This window comes from Tursiops truncatus, chromosome 6, assembly GCF_011762595.2.
Source record: "Tursiops truncatus isolate mTurTru1 chromosome 6, mTurTru1.mat.Y, whole genome shotgun sequence".
NCBI classification, from domain to species: domain Eukaryota; kingdom Metazoa; phylum Chordata; class Mammalia; order Artiodactyla; family Delphinidae; genus Tursiops; species Tursiops truncatus.
The window spans coordinates 110,385,002-110,402,789 of NC_047039.1; the positions used below are offsets into that span (position 1 = coordinate 110,385,002).

Here is a 17,788-nt window from a genome sequence, read left to right on the forward strand (position 1 = left end):
ACAGTCTCTGCATGGCATAGCATTACTTTTGTGTTTCCCCCTAAACAAGTGCAGGTTTTGGGGGTCAGATGTGTTGACATTTTGCTTGCTGCTGCGTCTTGCCTAAAGTGTCTGCAATTAACCTGGTGTTGATATTATGCGTTAAAAATAGGCTAGATTTACAAAACTGGGGAAGGACTTCTACTCTTCATAATTAAGTACAAGGAAAGGATTTGCTTCTAGAAAAGCAAGGCTGTGCTTTAAATGTGAATGTTTACATGTGAATTATTTTTTCCATCTTTTTCCTATGTCATTTAAAATTGTATCAATTCATAGGATGAGATAGACTTAGTACTATAGATATCAAAGACTGAACTCATCTTTTTCCTTGATAACCTGGCAGAAAACACACTGGTCTCACGCATGTTGTTGCACATCTACCAACCAGCATGTTTTTAATGTTTAAAAGAATTTGAAGACCTATAAGGAAACCAGATGTACTTTTTAAGTGCCTCCCAGTTCTCAGTTTAAGTAATTAAGCTTACTTTTCTTTTATTTTAAAAAGAAAACTTTTATTATAAAAGTGATTGTTATATTTTATTATAAAAGTGATGTGTTCTGGAATCACACATTGTACCCTTAACCATTGCCATTCGGTTATATTTCCTTCTGGGGTTTTTGCTTCCACTCTTATTCCATTTAACACAATCTCTTGTGAGTTTTCCAGTATTATTGAAAATCTTGTGTAAATGTCATTTTTGCTGGCCACATAATTCCTGTCTTGTGGATGTGCCACAATTTATTTAACTATTCACCTTTTGGACATTTAGGCTCGTTCTAGATTTTCCCTATGATAAATAAGACAATGACCATTTTTCATCTCTTCATTCAACACATTTTTATGAGTGCTTTCTGTGTGTCAACCCAAGTGGTAGAAGTTTTTTTTAGTAAAAAAGGGATCTCCTAAAACCTCCTGGAGGGAGATTAGGGAGCTGAAAGCATAGCAGACTTCCTAAACCTGAGCTGTGTGTGGCACTGAAAGGGTTGTTGATCTCATTCCTTTCTCTCTGGAGCAGTGATTCTTAAACTGTTCTGCCCACTTAGATGTGGCTGAATACCCTTGAGGCCCACCCTCTCCCCAGTCTCACTTTCTAGAAGAAAAACAACTCAATGATATAAAAAGATTGGAGAGGAACAGAATAATTTCAAAAATCCTAAATGAAATAAATTAGTACTAAAACACAGTAGTAATTCCATAAACATTTTCACTAATACAAGAATAGACAATGATCCAAAATCATAAACAGCTCAGCACAACACCAGTGATACAAAGAGGGGTTTCTGGAAATTACCTGTATATAGTAGGGGCTTTGCAGTGTTCTCAGGAGTTTGTGATAGACAGACTTTTTTTTTTTTTTTTTTTGCGGTACGCGGGCCTCTCACTGTTGTGGCCTCTCCCGCTGCGGAGCACAGGCTCCGGACCGCGCAGGCTCAGCGGCCATGGCTCACAGGCCTAGCCGCTCCGCGGCATGTGGGATCTTCCCGGACCAGGGCACGAACCCGTGTCCCCTGCATCGGCAGGCGGACTCTCAACCGCTGCACCACCAGGGAAGCCCCTAGACAGACTTTTTAAAAGAGCATGGAGTTAGAAACATCAACCAGCACTTTCGATAGACCAATTTCAGTTTGTAAGTATCAAATTAGTCTTTATTGATCAGTTTTTTGACCAGGCCTTGTGAATGCTTTACCTGTATTTCATTTAATCTTCATGACAACTCTGTGAGGTACGTACTGTTATTAGCTCTCTCTTCCAAATGGAGAAATTGAAGCCCAGAGAAGTCAATTAACTTTTCCAGAGTTGCACAGCCAGCAAGTGGCAGAGCCCCCAGCCTCAGAGCCCACGTATGTCCTTGACCATCTGGCCACACTGCTGCCATGAAAGCACTTAGTGAGGAGAGCACTAGGAAGTAGCCCTTAATTATAGGTAAAAATGATTGCCTGTGGATTGACACTCTATCTGTCCATAAAACCAAAGGAGGAATTCCCTGGTGATCCAGTGGTTAGGACTCCGTGCTCTCACTGTCAAGGGCCTGGATTCAATCCCTGGTTGGGGAACTAAGATCCCACAAGCCGCATGGTGCGGCCAAAAAAAAAAAAGGGATCAATTCCTGGTCTCTCAGGAGGTCCATATGCTAGTACTGTTGCCAGGAATGTTATTGCGGCGCACACACGGGGGAAATGTGGGAAGATGCCTTTTCTTTCTCTTTTGGGCCACTAGGTTAATTTCATGTACTCTAGATAGAGATGTATTTGTTATTATTTAATGGTCATAAAGAGAACATTCGTTCATCCCACCTCAGTGAGATGACTCAGAGCTAACGTTCCTGCGGAGAAGCATTTGTTCTGTCTGCTGCTGTCAGAACAAGCTGTCCCTGACAGTATCAAGGGAGGAGAGAGGCTTTGGCTTAGAAAAGTCAGTGAGACTGTGATAGGTCATATTTTGTGAAATCCAGTCCATTTCCTAATTTATTTTTCTTGCTAGTGGCAGCACCCCCCGGCAAAGAGTCAAACCAGCTGGACACATTCTCCTTTGGCGGGACAGGCAAACCTTTTTACGAGGCCATTCCTGAAAGCTCCCCTCCCTCGGGAATGACGACGTCAAGTAGCACGGGAGCTGCTGGTCCCTCTCCTGGGGAGTCTGCTCCATCCAGCGGCAGGCCTGTGGCACCTTCTGGAATTGCTCTTTCCACCCCCTCTGGCAAGGTGGAAGCTCCGCCGTCCAAGTTGGGAGAGCTTCTGTTTCCAAGTTCTCTGGCTGGAGAGACTCTAGGAAGTTTTTCAGGACTGCGGGTTGGCCAAGCAGATGATTCTACAAAGGCAGCCAGTAAGGCTTCATCCCCAGGCGGGACTGGTGCTAGTGCACAGCCCACCAAGACTTCGGCCGTCCCCTCCGGGTTTAGTTTCACCGGCCCCGTGGTGCTGGGGAAGCCCGTGGAGCCTCCCGTGACCTCCTCTGTGGCTGCCACCACAGTGACCCTGGCGGCTGCGGCCGGCCCCAGCCCCGGCAGTTCCTCAACTGGCGTCTTTGGCAGCCTGCCGCTCACCAGTGCGGGACCCTCCAGCGTAATCAGTTTTGCGGGGCTATCGCTAAGCGGTAGCAAGACCAGTTTTCCGTTCGGAGGCCAGCAGACAAGTAGTACAGCGCCGTCCTCTGCTGCTGCCGCTGCCACACCCCTTCCTACATCCCTCCCCGCCTTGTCGTTTGGCAGCCTCCTGAGTTCAGCATCTGCTCCCACCGTGCCCACGTCCTCCGCTAAAAGCACGGAAGCAGCCACGTCATCGGCTCTGCCTGAGAAGCCAGGTGGTAGTGAGGCCTTGGTGTCAACAGCCTCCCTCCTAGGGCAGCAGCCATCCGCCCAGCTTCCCCAAGCTCCTTCTCAAACGTCTGACTCTGTGAAGAAGGAGCCCGCTCTCGCCCAGCCTGCGGCCAGCAGCCCTGGTACAGCGGCGCCCAGTGCCACCGTCCTAGCGCCGTCCGCGGAGGCCACTCCGGCAGCCACCGGGGCCCCGGACGCCAAGACCGAACCGCCGTCCCCTGCCCCCACCCCGGCAGCGCCTGGGCAGATTGCCGTCGCAGCACCTGCCGTCCCAGGTGCCGGCCCCGTGGCCCCAGAAACATCCAGGCCTCCCGCCACCTCCAGCGCTGTTTCCGGTGATGCTCCAGGCCCAGCCACGGAGCCCGCAGTGTTTGGGGCGGTCACTTCGGGCTCGCCTGTCTTTACTCAGCCACCGGCCGCCAGCTCTAGCTCGGCTTTCAGCCAGCTCACCGGCCACACAGCCACCGCCCCCTCGGCGACCCCCATGTTTGGGCAGGTGGCCGCCAGCACTGCCCCGAGCCTGTTCGGACAGCAGGCGGGCGGCATCGCCAGCACGGCGGCTGCCGCGCCGCAGGTCAGCGGCTCGGGGTTCGGCAGCCCAGCGTTTGGCACCTCCGCCCCGACGGTCTTTGGACAGACGAGCTTCGGGCAGGCCCCGGCCTTCGGGCAGCCGACCAGCAGCCCCGCGAGCGGCTTTTCCTTCAGTCAGCCCGGCTTCAGCTCCGTGCCGGCTTTTGGTCAGTCCGCGTCCCCCACCCCCGCGTCCACCAGCGGGAACGTGTTCGGTGCATCTTCAAGCGCCAGTAGCTCCAGCTCCTTCTCATTTGGACAGTCTTCTGCCAACACTGGAGGGGGGCTCTTTGGCCAGAGCAGCCCTCCTGCTTTTGGCCAGGGCCCTGGCTTTGGGCAGGGAAGCTCTGTGTTCGGTGGCGCCTCAGCCACCACCACGACAGCGCCATCCTCTGGGTTTAGCTTTTGTCAAGCTTCAGGTAAGAATTTATGGAAGATTTTTACTTTGTTGTCCTCTGTATTATTTGAAACATTTGCAGCAAATCTGCATTAGTTTGGTGATTAAAAGAAAGGAAAGGAAAACAGAAGAGGCTCTGAAAAGTCCGGAAGGGAGCCTGGCCACTGGCAGTCTCGGGCATTTCTTTGGTCTAATCACTGCAGCTCCAGTTGTGCTTCTCAGCAAGTTCTCCACTCTCCTAGCCACCGGAGTGCCAGTTTCATGGGGGGAGAAAAACAGATGTAAAGTCATGGCAAATAACAAATGACTCATAAGTATGAAATTTTACATTTGCAAGGTCATTATGTCCAAACCTGTCCGGCCTCGAGGTGACTGATCTAATGTCATTTAGTGCCAGTACTGGAGCCAGGACTAGACTCCAGAGCTCCTCATCCTAGTCCTCTGCGCTGCCGGTATTTCATATTTCCGCTGACACCACCTTGCTTTCTAGAAGGGCAAATAGTGACATTTGAGAAGTTGGATTATTTTTCTATTTTCAGTGTAATTCTTTTTTTTTTGCGGTACGTGGGCCTCTCACTGTTGTGGCCTCTCCCGTAGCGGCCTCTCCTTTTGCGGAGCACAGGCTCCGGACGCACAGGCTCAGCGGCCACGGCTCACAGGCCCAGCCGCTTCGCAGCATGTGGGATCCTCCTGGACCGGGGCACAAACCCGTGTCCCCTGCATCGGCAGGCGGACTCTCAACCACTGCACCACCAGGGAAGCCCCAGTGTAATTCTTTTAAAAAAACAAATCTTTAAATTTTACTATTTTTGAAAGTAAAATGTAATCCTCACTATTGCATGTCCAATCTTAGCAGCTGCTTTTGCTCCTAAAACCAGTAGACAGGACAACTCAAATATCTTTTCTAATTTTCCTTTCTCCATGGTTATCTTATGAAAGGCATTTCTTCAGCCATCAGGCTCAGGGGATGGGGGGCGGAATCAAAGATTAATGATTTGGTGGACAGGATTACAAGTAACTGCGCGTTCATTCCTTTGGTGAAAATTTATTGGAAACTGGTTCATAACTTATTAGAAAGGAAGTCATTTCCTTCCTGCCTTCAACAAATGTTTGTGAAGCTCCCACTATGTTCCACTACAAGAACACAGTGGTGCACGACAGTTTTGGGATCCACCTGATGCCCTGTGAAGAGGCTGCTTGGCCTGTTTGAGTGACGGGAGGAGATGTGATAAGTTGGTCTAGAGAACGGGCAGGGAAGAGGCCTTGTGGGTCTTAAAAGAGAGTAGGATAGTTAACGCTGTCGCTAGTGCATCTTTTTGTTCTGCAGTCAAAACTTGAGAATCCTCGTTCACAAGTATAATCAAAACTATTTCAGTACAACTGAGAACCTCTGAAAAACCCTTCTTTCCTACAGGAGCTAGGTGGAAAGATAACCTGAGCGGCCTCCTCCAGCGCTGGTTGAGGAACTGAGCCTTGCCTGAGCTCCCCTGCCTAGACCAGTAGCAGATAAATGAGCGTGGAACTCTTGTCCTCCAGCTCCTCATCTGGGGCTCTTTTGTTATAAAATATAGTTCTTCCTGATTCTCCCAGGCCCTGTTAACTCAGCACCTCAACCACGTTATGCCACCTAGAAGAAAGATAAACTACCCTGAAAGAATCTGGTATTTGAGATTAGAGGTAACCAGGGAGTAGGAATATTCATGGTTTTAAGTCAGACGCTGGAAGCACTTCTTGGCAGCTCTAAGTCTAGGGGAGCTACGCTGAGAGACCTCACCCGCCTGGGGTTTGGTAGGAGACAAGGATTCAGTCCTTGGGACTTTGGGACTTTTTTTTACTATTATAAAATTCTAGCAATGAAAAAAAGGGTTTCTTTAAATTATTTACTCATAATTTTCTCCCTTTCCTAGGTAGGAAAACAGATTTTCTTCATGAGTTGATTTATTGTGAGGCACTTTAGCACACCTACATGCCATTTAAAAAGTAAAAAACAAAACTTTGATATTATAGAAGGTTCATCCAAATTAAACTTTGGTTTTCTTTTTATTTTACAGGTTTTGGGTCTAGTAATACTGGTTCTTTGTTTGGTCAAGCAGCCAGTACTGGTGGAACAGTCTTTGGCCAGGTAAATATGGACGTTTGCCTCTATTCACGTCAACATGTATCAAACCCATTTGCGTCGTTCCTATAGGATACAATCAGTCATGTTCCCGTAGGATGTAACCGGTCCTGTAGGATGTAACCAGCCCCAGCAAACAGCCCTGTTGTTCTCAAGCTCTGCCTTCTGTAGCTCCCTTGGGGATGCAGAAGTCTCAGCCTCTGATTTGAGAGAATCACTACAGTTTTGATCCTTGTGTGAAAGTCCTCTCGGGAAGCACTTTAAAGCACATTGCCTGATTTCCATCAATCTTCTGCCTGTTGTTAGGCCAGGGATTGGCAAACTATGGCCCATGGGTTAAATCTGCTTCTTGGCCTTTTTTTTTTTCTTTTTTTTTAAGGCCGTTGAGCTAAAAGTTTTTATTTGTTTAAGTCGTTGTTTAAACAAGATGAAGAAGGATATGCAACAGAAACTGTATGTGGCCCTGTGCGAAGCAGTATATAGTCCAGGGACCTTTCGGTGACCTGAGCCATTTCACTTTGTCTAGCTAGTGGTTATCTATGTGCTGGGTGTGGTTTTAAGTGCTGTACACGCACTGAGTCCTGGAATCATTAGTACTTGTATAAGGTAATGCTGTTATTATCCCCATTTGACAGATGAGGACACGGAGGGCCTAGAGGGGTTAAATTTACTGTTGTAAAAGCTAGCTGCTACATTTAGATCACGGTAACTTCATAAGGTACTCTGATATATTGGAAACGATTGTGACTTTCTAAAGGTGGGGGTGGTACTTGTCCAGTAGTTAAGAAAGTGGTAGCCATATTATGTTTCTTCCAAGTCTTCAGTAGGAGATTTTCTTTATCACCTTTTTCCTTAGAAGATGGGCCCTGCCCTAGTCAGTGATCCTTGACCGAGAAACAGAACTTCTGGTTTTCAAGTTCCCCACTGAAAACAGCTAAAAATGGCTACATAAAACGTACAAACCAGTTTCAAAAGCACTTATAAACTAATAAGGTATTTAACCAAATCAGATTAAATGGAAAATGGGAACCTGTAGAAGTGAGTGGAGCACAGAAGCCAGTTCTGCCCTGAGAGCACGTACTAATCTGAGAGCACCTGAATTGCCTACGTTAACAACACCAAAAGGGCAAAGGGGCAGACATCATTCACCAAGACGTGTACAAAGTGGGAGGGCTAAAAGAGACCCTCCCCACGATAAGCTGTGACTCCAGATTCACCGGTCTCGGCCTGAGAATGTGGCTTGACCCGATCCGAGGATGGCGGTGTCTCCAGATGTCTGGCAGAAGAGCACAGGCCACTCTGAAGAAAAGTAACTGTAGGCCTCAGATAATTTTTAAGGACATTGATTCCCACACGTAAATTCATCACAACAGGAAACAAGGAACTATGATCAAGAGCCAGAGTAAACATGAGACCCACATTTCCAAAGACTTCCTAGACTATAAAACAGCTGCGTTTTACGTGCCGTAAAGACATAAAAGACAAACTTGAAAATACCAGGTACGGGAAGATCCCACATGCGGCGGAGTAACTAAGCCTGTGAGCCACAACTACTGAGCCCGCGCGCCTAGAGCTTGTGCTTCACAACAAGAGAAGCCACCGCAACGAGAAGCCCGTGCACCGCAACGAAGAGTAGCGCCCGCTCACCGCAGCTAGAAAAAGCCCCCGCGCGCAGCAACGAAGACCCAACGCAGCCAAAAACAAAGAAAAAAAAAGTTGAACATCATAAACAGTTATATGTCAAAATTCATTGAGCTCTGTACATAGAAAACTTAATAGAAAACACAACAGAAAGAAAAAGGACAAGAGACGTCATAAAAAAGGGTAGTGTTGGTTACACAGCATTGTGGAATGTACTCAATGCCACTGAATTATACACTTAAAATCCTTAAAATGTTGCCCCTGACCTGGGTCGAGTGGCACCTAGTCGCTGGTGCCTGTCTCATATCAGCCGGGGACAAAGCAACTCCTTGTTTATCCCAGCTTGGCTGTTGGTTTGTGGCCATGCCTGGTTCATGCCCCAGACGCATGGGGGAGAAAAGCTTAAAATGGTAAGTTGCGTGTATATTTTAGCACAATGGAGAAAAAGAGAGAAATAAGAAAACATTTTTTAAAAGGATAGCCAGAGGACCGTAAACATATTCAACTTAAGTAGTAACACAAAGTAAAACCACTAAGGGGTGCACACCTGTAACGCAGCAGAAATTGAAAAGCCCAACAATACCAAATGTCAGCAGATATGCAGAGCCACAGAAACTCACGTACACTCTTAGCTGGGACGTAGGTTGGCACACCACCTTGGAAGATAGTCTGGTGTGATCTAGTAAAGCCCTGTGGTTCCACTCCTAGTTTGTTCTTTGGAGAAACTGATGCACCTGTGCGCCAGGGTACACTGTTACAATAACAGGACTAGAAGCAACCCAGACAGCTATGGCCATTCCACCGGGCAGATGAACTTACATTACTCTGTAGTAGAACGTTACTACATTGTGGAAATGAGCAAATTAGAGCTACGTGCGTGACTTTCACAGGCATAAATTTTTTCTCTCTCTCGCAGGCATAATTTGAGCAAAGAGATTTAAAGCTTACTGTGATAAACTCCATATTGGTTACTGCCCTGCACCTCATGTTCTTCCTTCACAGAAATTATATTTGCAATTGGAGGGGCTAGAAATTCAAATGAGTTTTTTTTCTATCATGGCAGGAGCTTTATCTGTTATATTTGTTGCTGTATCCCCAGTGCTTAGGACTGTGGCTAGCACAGGATAAGCATTGTAAAAATGAATGAATTTTCAGGTAGTAGGGGTATTCTGAGAAGAATCTAAGGATACAGGTAGATTCTGGCCAGGATATAGAAGAACTTCATTTTCATCATAATACCAAGAAAAATCCAGATGGTGTGAAAATCACACTAACTCTGTGGATATTAGAATTATCTAGTGCTGTGTAACAAATTACCCCAAAACTCAGTAGCATTCTCCAGTGGTTGGCTTGGCTGTTAGTTCCAACCTTAACTGGAACTCTTGGCTACAACATCTACATGTGGCTTCTCTGTATGGCCTGGGCTTCCTTACATCATGGTGGCTGGATTCCACGGAAGAATATTCCAAGAAAGAGAGGGAGCCAGGCAGAAGCTGTCCTCAGAAGTCACAGAGCATCATGTATACTGCATCTTCTTGTTCAAGGCAGTCACAAAGCCCCACCCAGGTTCAAGGAGAGGGGAATAGACTTCACCTCTTGCTCTAGAAGAGCATTTAGGTCTAGAAATACTACTGTGACCATCTTTGGAAAATGTAATCTGTCACAATGGGACCATGAAAACATGGCAGAAAGCCTTGTTGAATTGATTTCCAGACGGGAGTTAATCGTAGGTGAGCCTGATGGTACAGCAGCTTTCGGGGGCAAATGTCAGGCCTGGGTTTAGGAAGTGGAAGAGAGGCCTTGCCGAAGGAAATTTACTGGCCGGAGAAGCCAGAGGAAGCTATTGGCAACAATGAGGGCAAACAAATGACCAATAAACACACGAAAAGATAATCAGTAGTATTATAAACACTAGGAAAATGAAAATCAAAACCATAATGAGATACCACTCCACAACCACTAGGAGGGCTATAATTTAAAAAAAAAAAAAAACAGAATAACAAGTATTGACAAAGATTGGAGAGATTGGAACCCTCGTATATTGCTGGTTGGAATGGAAAGTGGTACAGCCATTGTGGAAAACAGGTTCCTTGAAAAGCTAAACATAGAACTGTCATATGACCCAGCAGTAGAACTCAGACACTTGGTCACCATTGCTCATTGCAGCATTATTCACAGTGGCCAAAAGATGGAAACAACCCAGTGTTCATCAACAGAGGATTGGATAAACAAAAGGTGGTCCGTTCATACATGGGAATATTATTCAGCCTTCAAAAGGAGTAAGGTGGTGATTCATATTACACATGAATAAATCGTGAATACATTATGTTAAGTAAAATAAGCCAGATATAAAAGGACAAACATTGTATGATTCCACTTGTATGGAATATTTAGAATCGGTAAATCCCTAGAGCCAGGAAGTAGATTAGAGCCTACCAGGACCTGGGGGGAGGAGGGACCAGGGAGTTCTTGTTTAATGGTTACAGAATTTCCGTTTTGGTGATGAAAAATTTTAGAAATGGTGGTAATTGTTGCACAACATTGTGAATATAATTAATGCCACTCAATTGTATACTAAAAGATGATTAAAAGGGCAAGATTTATGTCATACATATTTTACCACACGTTTTAAAACTTAAAGATGTAATATACCAAAACCATTGAATTTTATACTTTATAAATTTATTTATTTTTGGCTGCGTTGGGTCTTCGTTGCCACACGTGGGCTTTCTCTAGCTGCGGCGAGCAGGGGCCACTCTTCGTTGTGGTGCGTGGGCCTCTCATCGTGACGGCTTCTCTTGTTGAGGAGCACAGGCTTTAGGTGCGCGGGCTTCAGTAGTTGTGGCGTGTGGGCTTCAGTAGTTGTGGCTCGCGGACTCTAGAGCTGAGGCTCAGTAGTTGTGGCGCATGGGCTTAGTTGCTCCACGGCATGTGGGATCTTCCTGGACCAGGGCTCGAACCCGTGTCCCCTGCATTGGCAGGCAGATTCTTAACCACTGTGCCACCAGGGAAGTCCTGAATTTTATACTTTAAATCAGTGAGTTGTGTGGTATATGAATTATATCCCAGTAAAGCTGCTTTTAAAAAAACAACAACAACAACAAATTGGAGTCTGAAAGACTTGCAAGTTCAGTATAAAAATCCTCTATTCACCTCTCCCCCAATTTTGCTGAGAGAAAGAAAGTAAAGCAGAAAGAACTTGCAGTCTTGCAACCTCCTGTTCCCTGAAACTGTTGAATCCAAAGGTAGCACTCCAGCCTAACTGCCCTCTGGCTCCAGGCTCCAACACTTACATGACAAATAAGCTAAGCCCTAAGCAAAGGCAGTGTTTGGCTAACCAGAGGTGGGTTCGGTCTAAATCTGTGAACCAGTTCCCGATCAACTGGACACTTAGGGAGATCTGAATAATTGGTCTCTCACTCTCTGGGGAACACGCTAGCATTCCTCAGTCACACACCACCGTTCCTCTGTATAAAGTCCAGTATACCTAACAAACAAAAAAAGGTATGTAACACGTGAAGAAGCAAAATGAAAAGGGGGACCTACGGTCATACTTTAGAAATCAGCAAAAAAATAACCTACAGATGATCCAGTATTAGAACTAACAGGTAGAGACTTTATAATAACTGTCGTGCTCAAGGATTTACAGGAAAATTAAAGAATGGTTGAATAAGGAATCTCAGAAGAGAAATGGGAATTACAAAAACAAATAGAAAGTCAGTCTGTATCTGAAGTTTAAATCTAACATCCAAAATAAAAAACGATTAGACAGGTTAAACAGCAGAGTGAATACTACAGAAGAACAGTGAACTTGAAGATATGTCAATAGAAATTACCTAAAATGAAGCTCCGAGAGACTGAAAAAAAATTGGACGGAACATCAGTGACCTGTGCAACAGTATCAGGCAATTCAGCATAATGCAATCAGAGTCCCAGAAGGAGAGGAGACAGAATTGGTGAGAAAAAAATTTTTTGAAGAGACAATGGCCAGGCTTTTTCAAATTTGTTGAAGAACAGGAATCCACAAATCCAAGACACTCTGTGAACCTCAGAAAACCGCCCCTGGACACAACCTGGTTAAGCTTCTGAAAACCAAATACAAAAAGAAAACTTTTAAAGCAGCTGAAGAAAGAATATTGATGACATAAAGAGAAACAATGTATTGTGCAGTTAATAACAAGGTATTAAATATGTGACAACCGTGGCAAAAAGGCAAAAAGAACATCTTTGCTACCTTGGAGTAAACCAGTGCTTCTCAACCGGTATCGATTTTGTCCCCCGGGGGAATTTCACAATCACAATGTCTGGAGACACGTTTGATCCTCATGAGTGGGGGACGCTACTGGCATCTCGTGGGTAGAGGCTACACATCCTACAGCCCTCCAAAACAAAGAATTATGTGGCCCCAAATGTCAATAATGCCACTGTGAAGAAACCATTGGGAAGACAAAGATTTCTTAGAACACAAAAAAGCACTAACCATAAAAGAAGAAATTGAAAAATGGGATTTCATTAAAATTACAAACTTATGCTCATCAAAAGACTTCGTTATGAAAATGAAAAGGCAAGGTGTAGACTGGGAGAAAATATTTACAATACATAAATTAAAGGAATTCTGTGCAGAATATATAAAGAACTCCTATGACTCAAAAATAAAAAGACACCTCAATTTTAAAATAAGCAAAATACTTGGACAGCTGCTTTACAAAAGGGGCTATGCAGATGGCCAATAAGCACATGAAAACTTGCTCAGCATTGTTAGTCATCAGAGAAATGCAGATTAAAACCATGAGATACTATGTCATACCTGTAGAATTACTGAAATTTAAGAACCAACAAGACCAAATGTGGAAAAGATCTAGAGTGACTAGATCTCTTAATGCGTTGCTGGCTGGTGGGAAGGTAAATGGTGCGGCCACTTTGGAAGACCATTTGGCAAATTCTCAGTAAGTTAAATATACACTGATTTTAGGGTTTAGCAATTCTAGTCCTAGGTATTCACCCAAAAGAAATGAAAATATATACTCACAGACAGACTTCTATCAGAATGTTCATAGCAGCTTTGTTGATGATAGCCCACACCTGGAAACAGTCCAGATGTTCATCGGCAGGGGAATAGTAGACCCTGGCGTCCTCACACAGTGGAATACTATTCAGCAATAAGAAGGGAAGGACGGCTAATGGCGTGCAACCATAGTGGCTCTCAAGAGCATATGTTGTGTCTAGCGAGGTCATTTAGGCAAGAAATGAAATAAAAGCATCCAGATTGGCAAGGAGGAAGTAAAACTATGCATCTGCAGGTAACATGATCATGTATATAGAAATCCCAAAGGAATCCACTACAGAACTAGAACTAATGAATGGGACCAGCAAGTTTGCAGGATGCAAGATCAATATATAAAAATTAATTGTATTTCTGTACATTTTCAACAAACCATCTGAAAATGAAATTAAGAAAACAATTCATTTTCAGTATCATGAAACGGAGTAAAATACTTAGAAATACATTTAACAGAAGTGCAAAACGTGTGCTCTGAATACAATGAAACATTGTTTAAAGAAATTAAAGGTGATCTAAATAAGTGGAAGGACATGCTGTGTTTATGGATCAGAAGATTTAATGTTGTTAAAATGGCAGTAGAGAACCAGGAATGTGAAAATTAATTTAACATTCATGCCAGGATTCAGTAATGAGTAAGACAGACAAAAGTGGCTATGTCCATAGAGCTTACATTTGGCGGGGTGGGGAGGGGTGTCAGTCTTTATTAAAACAGTTTCATTTCAAATAGTTAATTTAAGTACTATGAAGACACTAAAGCAGGATGATGTGGCAGTAATCAGGGAAGCTGATTTAGGTTCGATAGTCAGGAAATGCCTTTCTGAAGAAGTCTCATAAATGTCTGTTTTTACGTTTGTTTCTTTGAATCAGGATCAAGTCAGCCTCACTCACTGAGATCGGCTGGTAGTTCTCTTCAGCCTCTGTATCTATAAATTGCCCTCCCAGGACCGCCTCTCTTTTATTTCCCCTCGTAGTACAGTTGATGAACAAAGCAGCTTGTTGGTCCTTTGGAGATCCCTGCAGTGTAGCACCCTGTTACTTCCTGTGAAATGGTGCTTGGTCTGGAGGCTGGACGAGATTCACAGGGTTTTTTGGCAACCTTATTAGGCTGGATCTTGAACACTAGCTCTCTATTCAATGATATAAAGGAATTAATTTTTTAGACACGATAATGTTATTATGGTTATGGTTCATGTTTCAGAGCTTTATGCTGGAAGATCCGTGGATGAAATGGTGAGATGTCTGGGATTTACTTCATACTAATAAAGGCTGAGGGGAAGAAAATGGGGCTCTAGGTAACACTCAACTGGCTGGGAGTTAGCGGGTGAAACTGGGTGATGGGTACATGGGTTCATTATGCTCCTCCATCTATACTTTTGAGATTTTCCATAATTTAAAGTTTTAAAAACGATTGTTATTTATTGTAGTTAAAATGAATGGAATACTCTAACCCGCTTCTGAGGATGCAATAACTGTCGATTCACATTCACTTCAGTGAAGTGCTACCTGTTTCTATTCATTTCTGCAGATATCCATTACTTTTCAGATGATGTTTTTAAAAATGAGTTGAGCCATCTGAAATTGCTGCGTTCGGTGGGGTTTTTGTTTTGGTTTTTTCCTTGTAGGGCAAAAATGTCCGTATATTGGCAGTTTCCTATGTTTCAGCCTGATGCGTGGAAGTCAGCCAAGAAACCTGATACTTTCTGTTTTCCGCGTGCACGCGTAGTTGTCACATCTTCGTTCCTTTGAAAGTCAGTTTACTAGTTATCAAAGCCTGTGCTCTTATGGTTGGATTTCATTCCAAGTTTTAAAAAGCTGTTACTCATCATTAAATGGTTGTAGCAAACAGTTACTGTTGTTTTTAAAGAAGTTTAAAGAGGGGGGAAAAAAAGGAGAGAGACAGGCAAGTGCATTAAGTATGTTGCCCTCAGGTAAAAATTAGCTTGTCGTGTCCAAGGCACAAAAGACTGGTGTGACTGTACCAAGTGCGGGGGGTGATAGAAGACGATGCCAAGAGATGGATGGGGCCAAGTCATGTGTATCTTTCAGAACTTGTAAGCAGGAGTGAAATGTTTTGACTGCCATTTTCAAGGATCTAGCTGCTGTGTGAACACAGATTGTAGGGGAAGCAGAACGTCAATAAAGTTGTCATATGGTCCAGGCAGAAAGTCACGGCACGGGGGCTCAGAGCAGGGATGTGCTGGGGCATGTTTCAGGGGCAGGCTGCTAGAGGTTTGACTGTTGTGGGGATTAAATAGTTATTTGTAAAGTGCGTAGAAAAGTGCCTAGCACAGAGAAAGTGCTCGGTCATTGGTTCATTATCGTCATTGTCAAAATACTGAACAGCAACCATTTTTTGAGCGTGTAAATTACATTTTAGGCACTTTTCTGAAGGTCACTACCTTCCTAGCTCATTTATTGATATTTCACTCACTGTTTTGAGGTGGGTGGTTTATTTTGCCAGAAAGAAGAGGGACTTGTACACTTCTCTGGTTCCCCCCCCTCCCCTTTGAAGGGACTCCTGTAAGGTTCCTGTGCACAGCGACCCATTTCTAATGGCCCATCGTATTCTACGTTATCAGCCAGGGAGAGATCATACTTAACTAATCATTAATTGTCCCTCAAATCTAGCCCTGGTCTCCCTTAAAGAACCAGTTTCTAAACAAAAATACAGTGTGTGGTGCCTGATACAGCTTTGTGTCAGCACGTGCTCACCATCCTCTGAGCATAAGATTTGCAAACTTGGACAGAATTCAGCTGTGCTCATCGTTTCAACAGTGGAGCTAATTTAAGCTCATTTCTGCAGTACTGGGGAAGTCATTACGAAATAAAAGCGCGCAAATTGGGAGAAAAGACAGTGTGAATCCCTTATCGTCGGTTGCTGATGAGGTCAGCCAAACACTAGAGGAATTAAAATAATTGGTGCTCATCATAACCTAGACATGTTTTTAAACTTTCGCATTTGGGGGCGCTTTTGAGGGTTTGGTTTTCCTGCCCCTGGCGTCATGTCCAGCAGAGACTGCAGGCAGCAGGGCAGATGAACTGTTAAGACTCCCACCTACCATAAATGATGTTTTCAGAGAACTGTGCACATAGAAGAACTTGAGAACTTGTGATTGTAGAGAGTGTTCCTGTGCAGAGCTCAGCTTCCTTTGTGGGTGTTAGAGCATCTGCACCAGAACTAATCAGCGTTCTCTTGCTTCTCCCACTTGCACAGCTGTGAGTGCCTCCTCTCCGTGGATGTGGCCTGCCATTTTACCGTGACCTCTCATCTTATCGTGCTTCCTGTCCCTTTTGTTTTTTAGCAGTCGTCCTCTTCCAGTGGCAGCGTGTTTGGGTCTGGAAACACTGGAAGAGGGGGAGGTTTCTTCAGTGGCCTTGGAGGGAAACCCAGCCAAGACGCAGCCAACAAAAACCCATTCAGCTCGGCCAGCGGGGGCTTTGGATCTGCAGCCACCCCAAGTAAGTTAAGCAAGTTTTCCCAGTCTCTTGGTCCCCTGACGTCATCGTCATCCTCGTGGTGTTATCAAAGCTTCAGTGACAAGTGTAGAAAGGAAAGAAAAGGTCTAGAAGGCCCATTTAAAATATCTACCCCGAAGCAGTGTGATCTGTTTTGATTTTGTTTTTTATTTTTGGTTTTCTAATGAGATGTCCTATATAATCATGGGGAGACATCAGAGCTGCAGGGAGAGAGGATCTGTGTATTGAGCTACTCCCCTCTTCTCTCCCAAGGCCCAAATTGCTCTGTTTCTTAGGATTGAAATGACTTGAAATGAATGCAAGCAGACAGGCGTAAAAGAGCAGCAGAACCAGCTGGGTGTGCTTGGAGGAGCATCTGGATTTTCATTTGTGTTGGACTCTCTTTGAATTTGCTTTAAAATTCAGCTACTGGAGAGAAATGTCACACAAAAGTTGAAGCCGTCATTATTTCTCATCTCTTACGTTTTCGTCTTGTTTTCAAATGAAGCTGTATCTTTCTGCCGGCACTTTTCTTCTCCAGCTGATTCCTTGTTGATGTCTGTTCATGGTTGGAAATGAAAGAAATGTGTTTGTTTAAATCTTCTAAAAAAATATATCCTGCTGCCAGTGGAGACTGAGATGGGAAGTCGGGCACCTGTCACCTTCATCTTAGCTTCTCTTGTTTAATACGCTCTACCAGAAGCTTCTCTCTTCTGTTGTGCTATACGCGATCTTAATGCGAGAGCTCGTGTTCCATAGACAGAACAGATGTTTCCTTGATATTAAGGCTCATGTAGTTAAAAAGCAAAACTCTTTGCTGAGACTCCTGGAGTCACAGATCAGTTATTTTGATGTCACTGTTCATCTAGTAATATATAAGGAGAGATTATAGTGAAGACACACATAGCTTTAAACTTGTGAAATTATATAATCAGAAGTTTGTGTTCTGCTAGGAGGAATTTAGAACCCTTGAATGAAGGGATCTTAGAAGTCAAGTCCAGTAACAGTTTTCAGAAGCCGTTTCTGCAGATGAACTCTTACGCAGAATCCTGATACATAGAACAGAGAAAAACAGGGTATTCAGAAGCGGGGGCCAAGAACCAGCAATACTCCTGGGTGGTTTCCCCATCTTTTTCCCAGCTATCAGCACACAACTGCAGGGCTCCATGGCACGTACTTTGAAAACATGA

At 44.4% G+C, this 17,788-nt stretch overlaps 1 protein-coding gene and 1 non-coding gene across 20 annotated transcripts in view; both read left to right on the forward strand.

The window, feature by feature from the left end:
* NUP214 (nucleoporin 214) overlaps positions 1-17,788 on the forward strand; it is a 137,251-nt gene that overhangs the window by 69,016 nt on the left and 50,447 nt on the right. For 17 of the 19 annotated variants that reach the window (XR_012332238.1, XR_012332239.1, XR_012332240.1 and 14 more), the window contains 3 exons: positions 2,522-4,345; positions 6,375-6,445; positions 16,445-16,601. Coding sequence is in view for 15 of the 19 variants with exons in the window: in XM_033858887.2 (XP_033714778.1) it covers positions 2,522-4,345; positions 6,375-6,445; positions 16,445-16,601 (2,052 nt within the window). In the remaining 4 variants the exon portion in view is untranslated. The remainder of the gene's footprint in view (positions 1-2,521; positions 4,346-6,374; positions 6,446-16,444; positions 16,602-17,788) is intronic. The other 2 variants (XM_019920188.3, XM_019920189.3) reach the window with 2 other exon arrangements.
* Positions 8,337-8,471, forward strand: LOC117312849 (small nucleolar RNA SNORA48). The gene has a single exon (XR_004527255.1). It is a non-coding gene; the product is annotated as a small nucleolar RNA SNORA48 (small nucleolar RNA).